Here is a 14,909-nt window from a genome sequence, read left to right on the forward strand (position 1 = left end):
CTCCTTCAGCCTGGAATACCCTCCAGACCGAGTTGATCATTTCTGAGCTTGTCTCATTTAAAGCTTTTAACTCTTAATTACGCAGTAGGCAAAAAGCTTCCATCCATCAGGGCCTGTGTTCTTAGGATGTCTTTCTGTTGTTGCACTTATTTTACTGCTTTCATGGTTGACTTTTATCTTGATTGATTCTTTTAGTTGTTGTTCTAATGTTCTTGATGTGTGCTGCTGACCACGTGGTGGTGAGATCTGGATCTCAATGAGTTTTTTACCTGGTTAAATAAAGGTTAAATTAAAACTTGTATTAAAGGTGAGAGCAGGGACGAGCTCTTCTCTTCCGGCTGTTGTTTAAGTGAGTCGGATACTGGTGGGGGAGAGCTGAGCAGCGGGGTGCATCAACGGTGGAAGTTGAAGTTTTTATGGAAAACAAATTGCTGCAAATTCAAATTAATCGATCAATCTACTCTGCCCCCTGCTGCTATGGCTACACTCATAGACCCGTTCACACTGGGGAATTCAATCCGGCTAGATCGGGATTCGGGCCGTATCTGGATATATCCAGAGTCTGAACAAGGGGAATCCAGATATATCCGAACAGATCTAGATCCACCTCTTGGAGGTGGATCTTGGAGGTGGATCTAGCCGGATTGGCTCAAGTGTGGCTCAGATCTGAACACAAATGTGGCTACCTGATACTTCCAGTTCACCGGGACGGTGTCCGGGTCGCATACAAAAGCCGTATGTAAACAGCCGTCGAACTACAACAGCTTTGCCCCGAGTTTATTTTAGACATTGCTACAAAGGAATAATCTGCTTTTTTGAACTGAAAAAAAATGAAAGAACAAGCAACACACAAAAAAAATGCACAACGCATGCGCACACGCAGTCCTACCGCGGCCTGAACGGACTCTGTATATTACGAGGCGCCACCTAGCGGTTTGGAGGACAACAAACAAGCCGGATTAAGCCGGGTTGAGCATGGACACGCGTGTGTGATAGCCAGATTTGAAAATAGGTCTGAACATATCCAGCTTAAAGGCGATCTGGATTCAATCCTAGCTGGACTGACTTGCTCCATAGACTAAGTAGGTACCAAACTAGCTCCTTTTTATAACTCAATGTGTTTATGTGGCCAGATTGTTAGGAGAAGTTACGTGTTTTTCACTATTTTTTCTATTAAAAGGTTTAAGCAACAAGCTGTGGCTGGATTCAGAGCTGTGGATCAGTTTTACATGCTGCAGGGAGGATGAGTACAAACACACCCTGCTAGAGTGAGCTGAAAAAGCTGCAGGCAATTTCTAAATGTGCTTTGTCTCTAGTACACGTCCAAGGTAAAGACCTGAACGTCGCTGTGTGCTGCAGAGAAAGAAAACACTCAGTGTGACCATTCATGGTGTGATTCCCCTCAACCTTCACCTGTAGAGAAATTGCATTTGCTTTAATCTGTCCTTGGTGGCTGGCTGGTGATTTGAGAGTTTAATGATAGAGGGAACATCGTGTTTTGTGGCAGAGCGATTCTCGTAAACACCATCTCACAAACACGAGGCGCTGGCTGAATCTCAGGCACACAGCCCTCTCTCTCCGGAACACAAACATAAACCCGACAGGCATCTCCACATGTGCGTAAACACAATATCACTGAGCATGCTGGGTTTTACAGGCCCATAGAACATCATCACTTATTGATGCACATTGTATCTCATCAGACTGGAATCCTGTGCCGCTGCATGCCCAATTAAACTGCTGCTCCTTCACATCCTCTCTTCTTTTCTCACAAGTTACTGTGGCATCTGCATATACAGCGTGAAAGAAGTCCAGCAGCTGCTCCGGGAGACACCGACAGGGAAAGACATGGAGTGCGTTCTCCCAGCTAATAGGAGTTTATTGTTGTACACAAAATGTTCAGATGCATTTGAAAGCAGTCATTAGCACCGTGGCCAGTGTGTACTTATCCTTATTATGTGTACATGCAGGTGGGGAGGAGAGTGAACGTGGCTGGATGCAGTCTAACATGCGTGTGGCTAATTCAGGCACTTATCTAAAGACCAACCATATTAATCATGCTCTGTGGCAACTAACGTACCAGAGAGTCCAGCGCTCTAAACATTATGTTGATACGAGTCGGAGTCACCTACACTGAGGTTTGTTTATGAACCTAAATAAGCTGCGATATTGTTTTTGTAATTTAATTCCTGCCACTTCCTGCTTTTAATGGTGAGACATCAAAGTTTGACGGGCTGGCACTGCCATGTGGTTTGATGAATTAAGAAGCTGTTGATAAGTTTTCAATTTCATGTTCTTGAGGGCGGACGGACACAATCTTAAGTAGATCGGATAATTCCTGTAGGAGAGGTTTGCTAAAGTACAATGTGTGCTTTAACATGGCGGACGTTCTGTTAAGGAATAGAGTGCCTAAGTCAAATACATTTTGGACGCCATGGGGCTTTTATTTTGAAAAAACAAAAAGATGAATAGTGAGACAGATTATGTTTTTTGATCCTGTTTGAGCTGCGCACTGGATTCCACGTATGATGTCTGACAATTTAAAATATCATTTTAAAATTACGATTAAGAAAGATTTTCTTAATCTTTTTTTTAATCTTAATTTTACTAAGAAGAAAGCTGCGGTTTCTTGCAAATATGTAAAGAAAGGTTTATTTTATATAAATTACATCTGTTGTTGCATCGACACAAATATGGCCAGTCAAATGAAGCATCTCACTTTATTCTTCCCAGTATATAAAGGGTGGAAGCCATGACACACCTGGTCATGTTAAGAGCTGCAGAGGAGGAGCTAATCACATCCACATCCACACACATTTTTGAGTAAAGCCTTAAAAAATTGTTACCGAAGTGTGGAGTAGTCCTTCTTTAAGACATTCTCACTCTCAGCTGGTCACACAGGGACACCTAGTGAAGCACCTTTTGCCTCGTATTATGCTGCAGGGCTGCTTTTGTAACCAATGAGTTCATTTTCGTGGCTGCGTAATCTCCACATAATCTGCAGTTGAAAGCAAGATGAGTGGTGAGGAATCAATCGTGGCAGAGGGATGTGACTTTGATTCTGATCAGGGGCTGATACTGTTTCTGCACTTACTGCACCTGCTGTTTGAGATGCAGCCATATGTGACATGGATTCATAGTTGATGCTTCATTTGACCTTGGGTAAGACATGGAGCCTTATTTCAGACACCCAACAAGAAAGGATTCAAAATACGCATCGACATGTGAACGACTGGACCTGAAGGTGCTAAAATGCTAAAATGCTAACAGCTTTCCAGGTTTTGGGACTTATTCCTGCAGCTCTCTGTAGTGACTTGCCATCAAAACACGACGTTGCAACGTTAGATTACGCTTGTGCTGTGTATGCATATAATGCTAACCCTGCTGTATGCAACACCTGCAGCACACAGGCGTGGCTTTGTAAACATTTCTGCATGTTTTACACTATCCAGGCTGATTCTCTGTTGCTTTGAAACAGTCTTTTCATAACTATTGATTTTTCTCCCCTGTAAAATTAAATGGCATAGCTGTGTTTTCCACAGTAACAGCCATATAGCTCCTGGCTTTGGGGAACACCGGGGCCCACTCTGCTCCCACTCAGGGGACACATTGCGATCATAGCTGCCTGCTGGTGGCGTGTTGGATTGATGGCGGCTGCTTAGGGTCATTGGATTACAGAGTTTTTATGACGCTTGACAATCAGCCACAGCTGTACCGCTGCAGTGCACTCTGGGATAGCTCAGGGGAAAGGCCTGCCCACATTCAGAAGAATGGAAAGGTCGTAAATTCAGCACAGAGAGCAGACATTGAAGGCAAAAAAGGTACATTTAGTCCTTGTGATTATTTAAACAGGCCTGATCGTACAAATGAATAATGGTGGATAAAACTGTAAATCAGGAGCGCATTTCCTGAGGGAAGCTACTGCTTTAATCTCATCCGGTGTAGGTTTTATAGCTGTAGTTGTCCAAAAGTAATCAGAGGAAGATTATTTATGGAATACATGTGTAGCAGTGGGAGAGGCACAGTGACTCAGTGGTTAGCGTTTTCTGAATCCTCTGTAGGCATGAATGTGAGCCTGACTGTCTGATGGGTTGGTACCAAGCAGTAACCTTCAGTCCCGAGAAATGCAGTTCCATTCGCTACCTCTAGGGTCCGACTCCAAAACTGAGTCAATCCCCCTAGACCTCCAGTTAAAGTCTCTCATTTGCCCCATTTGGAGTCTGGCCTTTCACCTCTGTCCCTGGTTAGAGTTCTGTATGGTTCACTCTGGTGTGGTCCTCCTGCAGACATTAGTCTGTTTGAAGTGAGATTATGTGCATTAATCCTACTAATCTGTTACATTCTCATGAGCTGATTCATAACATTTGGTTCCAATTCACTTGAAAATTGTCTTGTTTTCTATTTAAATAGACAAAAGCCTGTCGGTGTTCTACATCCTGAGTTCATCGGGTTTCTGTGCTGACTGAATAGGTTGGATTTAATGAGCATTATAACTGGTGCACCTAATAAAATGGTTAGCGTGGACTAATTTCTATCATGTCGCACAGACTCGGGCCGGGCTTGTGGTCCAGCTTGTACGGTGAATGAGTGGTCATGTGATGAGTTTTGATTAGATGAGATGTTACGATGTTACAGAGGACTTATTTTATTTCTTTGTTCCAACTTTCTAGTGGCCTATATCCTGCGTTAGTCATGCATACATTACGTGAAAACATGTATGAATCACTCTTTCTCTTCTCGTCATTGTTATCCGATTTCTGGCCTGTGAATCCCTTCTGTTAGTTCGTGGATTTATCTAACAGGAGCACTTTGCCAGTGTGCAACCTTATCTCTGTGACTTAGTCAAAGTATATAGAATGTATGTCTAGAATTTCCATAATACTCCCACTAAATCTGCAGCTCTGCTCCTTGTCTTTGTACAGCTAAAAACCTGCCATGTAAATGAGATCCACCACCTTTCCACCTTTCCACACATGTGCATGTGGGTGCATCCATATGCATGCAAGTGTGTGTGTGTGTGTGCAGGGTTGATGAGATGGGTTCCTCACACACAGCTGGTGGTCCCTGCACCCCGAGAGCCAGGTTAGTCTGCGGCAGCCTCAGCAGCAGGCAGGAAGAGAGGAAAAAGCAGCAGGAGGAGAAGGAGCGGGAGGAGGAGGAGCGGGAGGAGGAAACGAAGGAGAAGCTGAGGGAGGGAGGGCAGATTAGGAGAGAAAAGAAAGGAGCAGGAGACGGAGGAGAGGGAGGGAGGAAGGAAGGGGACAACCATGGTAATCATGGAAATCTGACAGACTAGCATGGAGAAATGCTCCATTGAAAGTCTATGAGGCATGTGATTTAGTGGAAAATTATGTGACCAAAATCAGCTTTCTGAAAGATTTAACTTGGGTTAAATTAGCAGGGATAATTTTCTAAAGCATATTTTAAAACAGATCTTCTTTGGGGGGAACTCTAACTCAAAGGAAAGAAAAAAGTTAATGTTTCCAAAGCTTTTAAGAAAAGAAAATCTAAACTATATACATGAAAGAAAAGCTCTGTTTGCCATCTTACCCACAGTCAGCTGAGAAGATTTACATTTCATATGGATGTCCAGGTTGTCTTGAAGTAGCCTAGCTAATGCAAAGGCTAGCAAAGAAAATGTAATGCTGATGTTTACCTTTGAAAATGACAAATTAGCAACTCCAAAGCTGTTTGAATATACACCTTGTTTAGTGTGTGGTTGTTGTTGAAACTCAACAAACACCTCGATCATGGTGAGATGGCTCATTATTACAGTGGTGATCATGTCTTGATCTACTTGGCTGCGTCTGATTGGACAGACACTTTCACCGTGAGACGTCTGTCCCTGGTTTTATTAAACATGATCAACAGGGCCGCTCTGTTAGTAGTTAGTTTGAGGGAAGAAATCAGCCATGCACTTTCTGATCCTGCAGTCATTTTAGATTAAAAATTGTATTTTATTTTATTAGTTTTTTGGGGGACTTTAGAGGCACTGAATGCCACTCATTTGCACAGCGTAGCCAAGCCACCAACTTTATGCAAATGAGTAGCAGCCAGGGTGATGCCCCATCTTTGGAAAGTGATGATTTAAGAATACATCGCAGGGCTGCTTACATAGACAAAGTGTGTCAGTGACGACCCTGTGGACACTAGGGCTGTAATCTCCCGGTCAAATGGTCGATTTATTGGTCGATACGTTCTGGCTCGACCAAAATTCTGATTGGTTGACTTTTTGTAGCATTAATTTTATCAGGAGGAGTGCTAATGGGGGTCGATCTTTGAACACCCCCCTTGTTTTCCCTACTTCGGTTTAGCCCGACCCACTAGAGACAGAGAGAGTCCCCTGCGATTAGTCGATTTTTAGTCGAAATTTAAGCGTTTCAGTCGACCAAGACTTTCTTTGGTTGATTGTGTTCGTTACATTAAGCTACGTCCTAGCTACGTCCTAGCTACGTTAAATCAATGATAAACTGGTTTGGTTTTATTAAGTTGTGCTCTTTAAAAATGCTTTTTATTAGACAGCTGTGATCTGTGTTATGTACTGTAGCCGGTATGGGCAGCTGAGTGGCTCTGATGAGTTCTTTGGTTGATGATCTTGAAGCCCACTATGATGAGCAGTCCTCAGTCATGGAAGCTTCTTCCCACAGACATACAGAGGTTCTCCTTGACCTGATGGGTCTCAGATATTTTGCAGCTGTTACCATGACCAAGGTGTTTTTATGTGTCTTTTCATTTTCATTGATGACTTCGTAGGGGACTTTCAGTGATGCATTTGTAGTAGGGATGTCCCGATCAGGTTTTTTTGACCTCGAGTCCGAGTCATTTGATTTTGCGTATCTGCCGATACCGAGTCCCGATCCGATCCTAGCAGCAAAACGTGTGTTTATGTGTGTGTAGAGCGCACGCTAGGAGATTTCACACACGCAGCAGCTCATCGAGCCACCTTGCACAGAAGGTGTTAACTTTTAGAGCCCTAATAAATATATATTCGAGTCCTGATCGGGAGGTAATGTCCGATTCCGATCGAGTCTGAAATCACGTAATCGGGCCCGATTTCCGATCACGTGATCGGATCGGGACATCCCTAATTTGTAGACTGATTATGTCTCAGTGATGCAACATTGCGCTCCCATTTCAAAGGTTCACTCAAATGTAGCTGACTGGTGTGTCCTCCAAACTTATCCCAGAATTCATTGCACTCCATAATCTTTATATGAGATGCAGGTTGCTAGGCGACAAGAGTAGTGTTTTGTAATAAACAGGAAGCATTTGGTGCGACTTTGGAGGGTTAATGTATGCAGCACACACCTCCATAGATCAATGATGCAGCCCCTTAACTAGTTATGACACTGGACAGGGCTGTCCAACATGGCTGCCCCATCCTTTAAGATGGGCGTTCACTACCTTGTGTTTAAGGTCTGGATTTATTCTTTGGTTCTTGCCATGCTCAAGTTACGTCTTCCATGTAATTTCCATGCACACCACATGGGGCTTGTTGAAAGGATAATAGCCGATAGCTGATAGCTAGATATTGTTTTTCCCACAAAGATGATCTGTAGACTTGCTGCTAGCCTTCAAAGCTCCTTCGGCAGTTTGTTGTGTCTTCCTTCATTGATCTGATTAGTTGAAGTTACCTCAGTGGCTGAGAGATGGTTCATCCAACAACATACAAATGACTGAGGACCATGACCCAAGAGATAGTTGTTGTGACAGCTTTGGAGTTGTTGTAAAATTTGTTCCCAGTTTAGCTGGGACCTAAGTTTGTAGTCTAGTCTTTGTGCTAGGCTCAACAGGTTCCCCTGTTTTAGGGGGATGAATATATAAAAATATATATTTATATCTTCTTATCTGCCTGTGGATGTGAAGGTGAACAAGCACCTTTTCTTTGTGGAGCTTTGGTAAAAATGAACCATGCAGCAGTGATGATGGGATATACTTTCAAAGTCCTGCTTGATGAATCCAAATGAATAGTCTGTCGTTTGTAAAGTTATCAAATATTTATTAATACTTTTATTAAATTTTTAACAAGTGTATATCTTCTTCTGACAGTTCTCTCATCGTGTGGTATTACAATCTCTGTAGTAAATGCAGTAATCTCAAAAACACATATATACCTCTTCAACATGTCTGTCTAACCTTTAACAGTTTAAACACTTCCTCTATTGTAGAAGAGGCCGTATGGCTCGTCCCATTATATAAATGACTAGCTGCTATTTTTGTTCCTTTTCTAATGTTACAGAACAGAAGTAATTATAAAATGCAAATTGCAGGGTGTGCACTGTCAAGCATGTGAAACACAACAAAGAGATGCTTAGCACCACATTTTTCAACTTGACACTTTGAGCATCGCGGTGAGAAAACAGGCCCGTGTTGGAAACGTAGATGTGTTCAGTTATTCGTGAAGCCAGGAGCAATGAAACAAAATATATGGTGAAACAAAGAGATGCTTCATTTTCAGATTAACTCAATAGTAATTAGCTCTGTGGGATATGCATGCCGTCTGAGGTCAAGACGTGTCATAGTTCATAAGCTGCCATTAATTGTATTGTTTATTTGCTTTATTTAAAAGTTTTTTTATTTTGAAAATATTCCTATTTGCTCTAAATTCTTAGGAAGACAACTGAAATCTTAACAAGAAAGATCCAATTGGTGCAGTTCTAGTAGAAAGACGTCTAATTATGGTTAAATCTACACTTTATAGACAAAAGTATATGGACAGCCAGCCACTTTATTCTGGTTCCTGCCCAGCCCATTAAGCATTTTGTAAAGTCTGATGAAGGGTGATGAGGTCAGGAGAGGCATGTTCCTCCACACCAAACTGGAAAGATTATGTCTTTGAGCTTTTGTTTTGAAACAGGAAGCTGACAAACATGCGTATTCATGATTGAAACCTCATTATTGTTCTCTAAAGCTGCAGCGATTAGTCTGGAAACAGCAACATTTTCCTCTGGTTTGTCCATAAAATGTCAGAATACACAGATTAAATAATCAATTAATAATGCAAACAACCATTAGCTGTAGTAGGCTCCGCCTTTACAAGGAAACAGAGACTTATATTTTACACCATTCATTTGGTCACTTCACCTTTTTATACCATAAGAGTATTCTTTTTGATCAGACCAGTGTTTTGTGTTTTTACCTTGACATGTTCGGACTGCTTCCTGCAGTCTTCTTCAGAAGTCACGTGATGTTACCAGTGACGTGTCTGCCAGCTGATTTTATGCAGGTTGTGGCGCCGTTCTCCCACTACTCCAGGTAGTAGGGGATCAGCGCCACCTGTAGTCCGGCTTCTTTAGCCCTGTGTCCCAGGTGTGGGACAGTGTGAATGTCCCCTCCCCCAGGTTCACTGACAGACACGTCATCGGTAACATCACGTGACTTCTGAAGAACATTGCAGGAAGCAGTCGAAACATGTCAAGGTAAAAACACAAAACACTGGTCTGATCAAAAAGAAAACTCTTATGGTAAACAGAGACTTGCTAAAGTTGGTGTCCTTATACTTTTGGTCACATTTTGCATCGTTTACTCTGCACTTTAATACACCCGCCTGCCATTTCAAATACAACACCTTTGACCTTGATGGGACTGAGGAGTCGTAGAGGCTGTTTGAAGTGAGTGAACAGTGCACCATCATGTTTCTGTGATGATAACAAGCTTCCACAGATAATTCTTTCAAAGTCTGCAGATTTTAAGCTGGTCAGACTAGGAGGGAAAAAAAGGCGTTGGGCTGCTTAACTGTCGGAAGGCCAGATGGATTAGTGAAAATGTCAGAGCGTTCTTTGGGTGGAACTCTCTCTCTGGTTTGGGTCCTGATGTGTTGAGCTGCTTCCCTGATCGCTCTCACAGAGGGGGAAGGAGAGCGATCCAGAACTCTGAAGGAAACTGAGCGACGGAACCACCTGAACCTGCTTTTCTACCGTGTTTGCACAATGATGTAACTGCTGTGTAACTGTGTTCTATGCAGGTCTTTGGGTTTTCATCAGAGAACAGTAGCTGGATTATAGAACATGTGTCAGAGATCCTCAAAGAGTGTTGTTTCAGTCGTCCATGGTGGCCTGAATTCTGTTTTTGAAGCTATTTCAGTCGACAAAGACGAATGCCAGATATGCTATGCATACACAGCTTCAAAAGCCAATATTAGCAGACCCCTATTTTATTCTACTCTGCATTCTGTTTGATCTAAAAGAATCACTGTGTGTCTTCTAAAGTGACAGTGTGTCCATCCATGTGCTCCAATCAATCAATTGTCCACAAAGCAAAAGAGTGCACGGCACATGACGGCGGTGGCATCTGTGCATGAAAGAAGAGTGCAAGCAATGCATTGTAAATACAAGTATTAAATATTTAAAAAGGGAAAAAAGTTAATTAAAAAAACCATCAGAAGTGGTCTGTAAAGGGGCCTGCTGGCTTCACTCATTGTGTCTGCCTGTATGCAGCTTCTACTGAGGAGATGAATTGGCTTGTTACGTTGTTAGGTGTTACCGTGGTGGAGCTCACACACACACACACACACACACACTGTATTGTCCATTATAAGCTGATGTGTTCCCTCATTGTACTGTTAGATCAGTAAGAAAACTAACATGTTACTTGAATTCAAAATATCTGCCCGTTATAGAAAGCCACTGGACTGGCTGACTGACTGGAGCAAAACGTATTGATCCTCTGGTTATATAGATCAGAATCATAATGTTTGGCACTAAGATAAAGTGTGTTACATATGTGTTGCATTTGATTTAGAAGTAGATGAAATAGATGACTGTAAATTAGGATTATTATTATATTAATTACTATATTAAGGATCCACATATAAATGAAGTAAAACAGATACATGATGTACAATGTAACAAAACTATATTTATATATATATATATAACCCCTATTAGAAACTGGAACTATTTGATATATCGACATGTATATAAGCTTATATATTGCATGGATATAATATTTATGTAATTCACTTACAGAAATCAGATTGAGTGTCCTAAAATCTTTTGGATATTAAAGTTCAAATTTAACTCGTACAAAGTGTTGCGGCAAATACTCCTGAAACTCATGACCAATATAGTGTCACAACATATAATAAAAATCAATCATACAAATGTTTTCAATACATATAGTATGTACATGTACAAATGTTACTATGGAATTTACATATAGAAACTTTATAATAATAAACTTAGACCTTTAAATCAAGACACTGCATGTACTCCCTACAATCATAATCACCATATAGGTCGAGTGTGTGGCAGTGTCACTCTGGATATATGTCAGTCCATTTGGTTGCATCAGTGTAAAAACATTATATCATCGTGTGCTGTGTACTGCTACACTTTTCCTCTGCTTGGCCGGTTCTTTGGACTCATTCAGACCCACGGTGCGGTGCCATGTTTGTGTGTTGTGTTACACAATAGCCAGTGTCACCTTCGAATTAATGATCTGAGAAAAAACAACTAACAACGTAAAAATTCTTTTAAATTTGGTTTTAGGTGTGAATCTTAGTTTTGAATAATTATTATTCTACACGTGTGATGAATTGGGAGTGGAACAGTGTCTAATTAAGGAAATGGATGGCTGGATGGTGCGATAAACTGATGGAGAATCTGCTCATTATTGGTTGATTTTCAGGAGCTGTGCGTGTGCTGGCAGACACATGCAAAGAAAACCAGACAGCTAATACCTGAGAGTGACTGCAGGTTTAGCTACCAGTAAACATCGCTGTGATATAACAACACTAACCCTGGGTGCCCATAGTCTTTATTGTGTAATTTATTATTATTATTTTACTGCTGTGCTTTCAACCCATTTATTCACAGTGGAGTATGTGTGGTTTTGTGTTCATACTTAGGGTTGTGTGTGAATTTACTTAACCGTCTGACACAACAGGGGTATGTGATTAATTAAGACAGGGTTACTGGGCCAAGCTAAAACAGTGTACAACATCAATAAAATCAAATGTTGAAGGAGCTCGTTCAGGATAAGTACTGTACAGCTGTACGCCCCCCCTGCTCCTGGACCTGCCTCTCTGGGTTAGAGGCCTCCTCTGCTCCTGAATCAGTCGACCTCTCTTGCTCCGAAATCAGTCGACATTATTCATGTTGACTTCTCCTCAACACTTCTCCTGCTCCTGTGTCTTTTAGTGCTTCACCTGTTTTTGCAGCAGGAGAGACCTCTCCTGTGCCTGGTTCAGCCAGTACCTCTCCTAGTGCCGGATTTTGCTCCGACTGCTGGATCCATAGTCTGGGTTGGGTGATCGATGGTTCATCAAACAGCCCGTTAGCCCTAGCTGGCTAACGTCATCTCATTTAGTAGACATTGGCATGGCTAACCTACGAAATGACCAAGACTGGTCTGCTGGACATTCAGATGTCCAACGACTCTTCTTTCAGTCTTCTTTGAGTCTTCTTTGAGCGTCCTCTGGACAGACAGACTTCACGTCTTCTCCTGACTAGAAGACCTGAGTCCTGAATCTTCCTGGATGGCTCTCACAGGACTCTGACGCTGCTCCTGCCTCTTTTTCTGTCTTCCCTTGTGGTCATGTTTGGGTTGTCTGCCTTCAGATCATCCCAGTCCAGTCTCTGCGTCCCCTAGTCTTCGGTTTGTCCAGCTTCAACTTCAGTTGCCTGGTCCCTTTCCCCCCCTCCTCCATCCACCCAGCTTGGAATGTTTTTGCTGAACTAGCTACCCCCAAAAGTTTGCTGTGCAAAATCAATGTTTGCTAAAAGGAGCTCTGCAAATCATAAGTCAACACTATGAATTACACTTATCAACCTGTACCTGGTTGTCGGGACATTTTGTGTTACCATATTTGACAATTTCATGAGCATAGCGGTGTAAAATATTTTCTTAACGTAGCAGAATTTCATGGAGCTATTTTTTTTTTTTCATTTTTGAGCTACTCTAAGAATATGAATTTGTTATTGATCAACATATTGCAGCATTATGATGCTCAGTTGCTTTAATATCGGTCTTCACGCTGTAAAAAATACTAATTTGTCTGCTATTGCAAACACATGTAGTCATACAAAATGTCCACATAAATATATAATTCATAGTAGGTACAGTATTAACATTACAAATATGTTGCTTACTAAATTATATACAGGTGCATTTATTTCACAGTATTATTCATTTTTATACAGTTCTAGATGTATGTAGATGTTAAGGTGAACATTACATCGTTATCCTAGCTTCCATTTAATGCACTTGGGTAGTATTTTGTGCAGAGTCCTAATTTACACTTTAGTAAATACTCCAAGTTTTGAATTTATGGGCTTTAAAGAGCTGATACCTGACTTTGACATATTAACCACTGATGGAGCAGGCCGTTATATTTGCAACTATGGAATGTCAGGATGCTGGAAAGTTTCAGTAACGATTCAGAAAGGCAGTGTATGAGCTAAATGCACCAGGTATGAGCAGTGAGAACAGGCGTAGCATAAGCAGGATGGCAGTTTGCAGAGTGGTAATGACAGCAGCAGCAGTGGGGGGGAAGGGGCTGTGTGTGTGTGAGAGAGAGAGAGCGAGAGAGGGGAAGTGTTGGAGATGCAGGTCATGCAGCAAAGCACGTGATTTAACTGTGTATTACTGCCAGCACCCAAAGCATCTTTTTTTTTAAGCTGCTCTTAGTGTTCCCATTCCCTTGTTGGGGGTTGTCAGAGAAAAACAGTAGTTTTGGGAAGTTTTAGATCATATTAGATTACAATAGAAAAAAGTTTCTGGAGTTTTTCTTGAGGTCATTTGAGATGGTGGTTATAGTCTAGCTTGGATCCATGGTGACAGCAGAATTCCTCACGTTTCTTATCTCGTTGTCGCCATTGGGCCTAAGTGAATAAATGCAAAGAAACCAACCCTTATTTGATGCGGCACTGTCATTATAGTGTGAGTTTCCGCAAATTATCAACTAGTAATAGTAAAAGTTCATATAGTTAGCATATATTTTGTTTCATTTAAGCATTTGTCTTTCCCCTGAGACTGCCTTTTATGGTAAGAAATTCTGCTATCATTGTTTTAATTAAATGATGAATGTCAGAAGCATTTCTTACCTTTTCAAGTTGTGCGTTCTGTTTGGACTTGTACAGGAACTCTCCCACTGCCACGAACACGGAGAGCACAAGTCCAGCCGCCAGGACGATGAAGATCCCACCGATGTTCTGCACTCCGAGGGCGCTGGCCTCCTTGCTCTCCTCCTCCGGGCAGCCGTTACCTCTCCACCACTTCTCCTTCATCATGTGCAGCTTCCCTTCCTCCTGGAGCTGCAGGATGGCAATAGTGATCTTATCTCTGTAAGGAGAGCCTGAAGGAGCAGAAAACACAAGGTCAGTGCCTTCTCAGACATTACACAGTCATTGTTATTTAAGGTTTCTGTACTTTACAGCAGCTCTAATAGGTAAAAAGTTCATTATTAGAAAATAGATTTATTTAAAAAATAAATTTCGGTTAGAGTGCAGCAGCTAATCAGAACCTGACTGCATGTTGCTCCACTCCAGGTCAGGTGATAGGCAGGCTTACAGTTTATCCAGGGCTAACCTCAAGAGGAGCCACATCAGGGCCAGAATCAGCTACAAGCTTAGAACTGAGAAACACTTGATCCTCAGGCACATGTGGCAGGACATCCAAGACTACAAACAGCAGCCAACGGCGTCTCCTCAGATGAGGCCAACAGCTTTTATACACCAATCTGACAGGGGAGCACACGCTGGCCTGCTGTGCAGGGCTGCAAGACAGAACTGGTTACTTCCACACATTTGGTTTTATTGTTGGTTAACTTCCACACAAGTGGACGTTATATAACGTATGATGGATAGCAGTAATATAACAAATAAGCTAGAACTGGTTTGCAATTGGTTATAATTATATGTAAACATAATCCTTCATTGAGATGACTTGTATATGGTCACAGATGCGAA

The 14,909-nt window shown here is 41.8% G+C and overlaps 1 protein-coding gene across 4 annotated transcripts in view; it reads right to left on the reverse strand.

Annotated features, from left to right (window-relative positions):
• grik2 (glutamate receptor, ionotropic, kainate 2) overlaps nucleotides 1–14,909 on the reverse strand; it is a 184,802-nt gene that overhangs the window by 3,217 nt on the left and 166,676 nt on the right. For 2 of the 4 annotated variants that reach the window (XM_028424660.1, XM_028424662.1), the window contains one exon: nucleotides 14,046–14,296. In XM_028424660.1, the coding sequence (XP_028280461.1) occupies nucleotides 14,046–14,296 (251 nt within the window). Of the gene's footprint in view, nucleotides 1–13,398; nucleotides 13,824–14,045; nucleotides 14,297–14,909 lie in introns of those variants that run through there. The other 2 variants (XM_028424659.1, XM_028424661.1) reach the window with 2 other exon arrangements.

This window comes from Parambassis ranga, chromosome 16 (genome assembly GCF_900634625.1).
Source record: "Parambassis ranga chromosome 16, fParRan2.1, whole genome shotgun sequence".
Classification (NCBI taxonomy): Eukaryota; Metazoa; Chordata; class Actinopteri; family Ambassidae; genus Parambassis; species Parambassis ranga.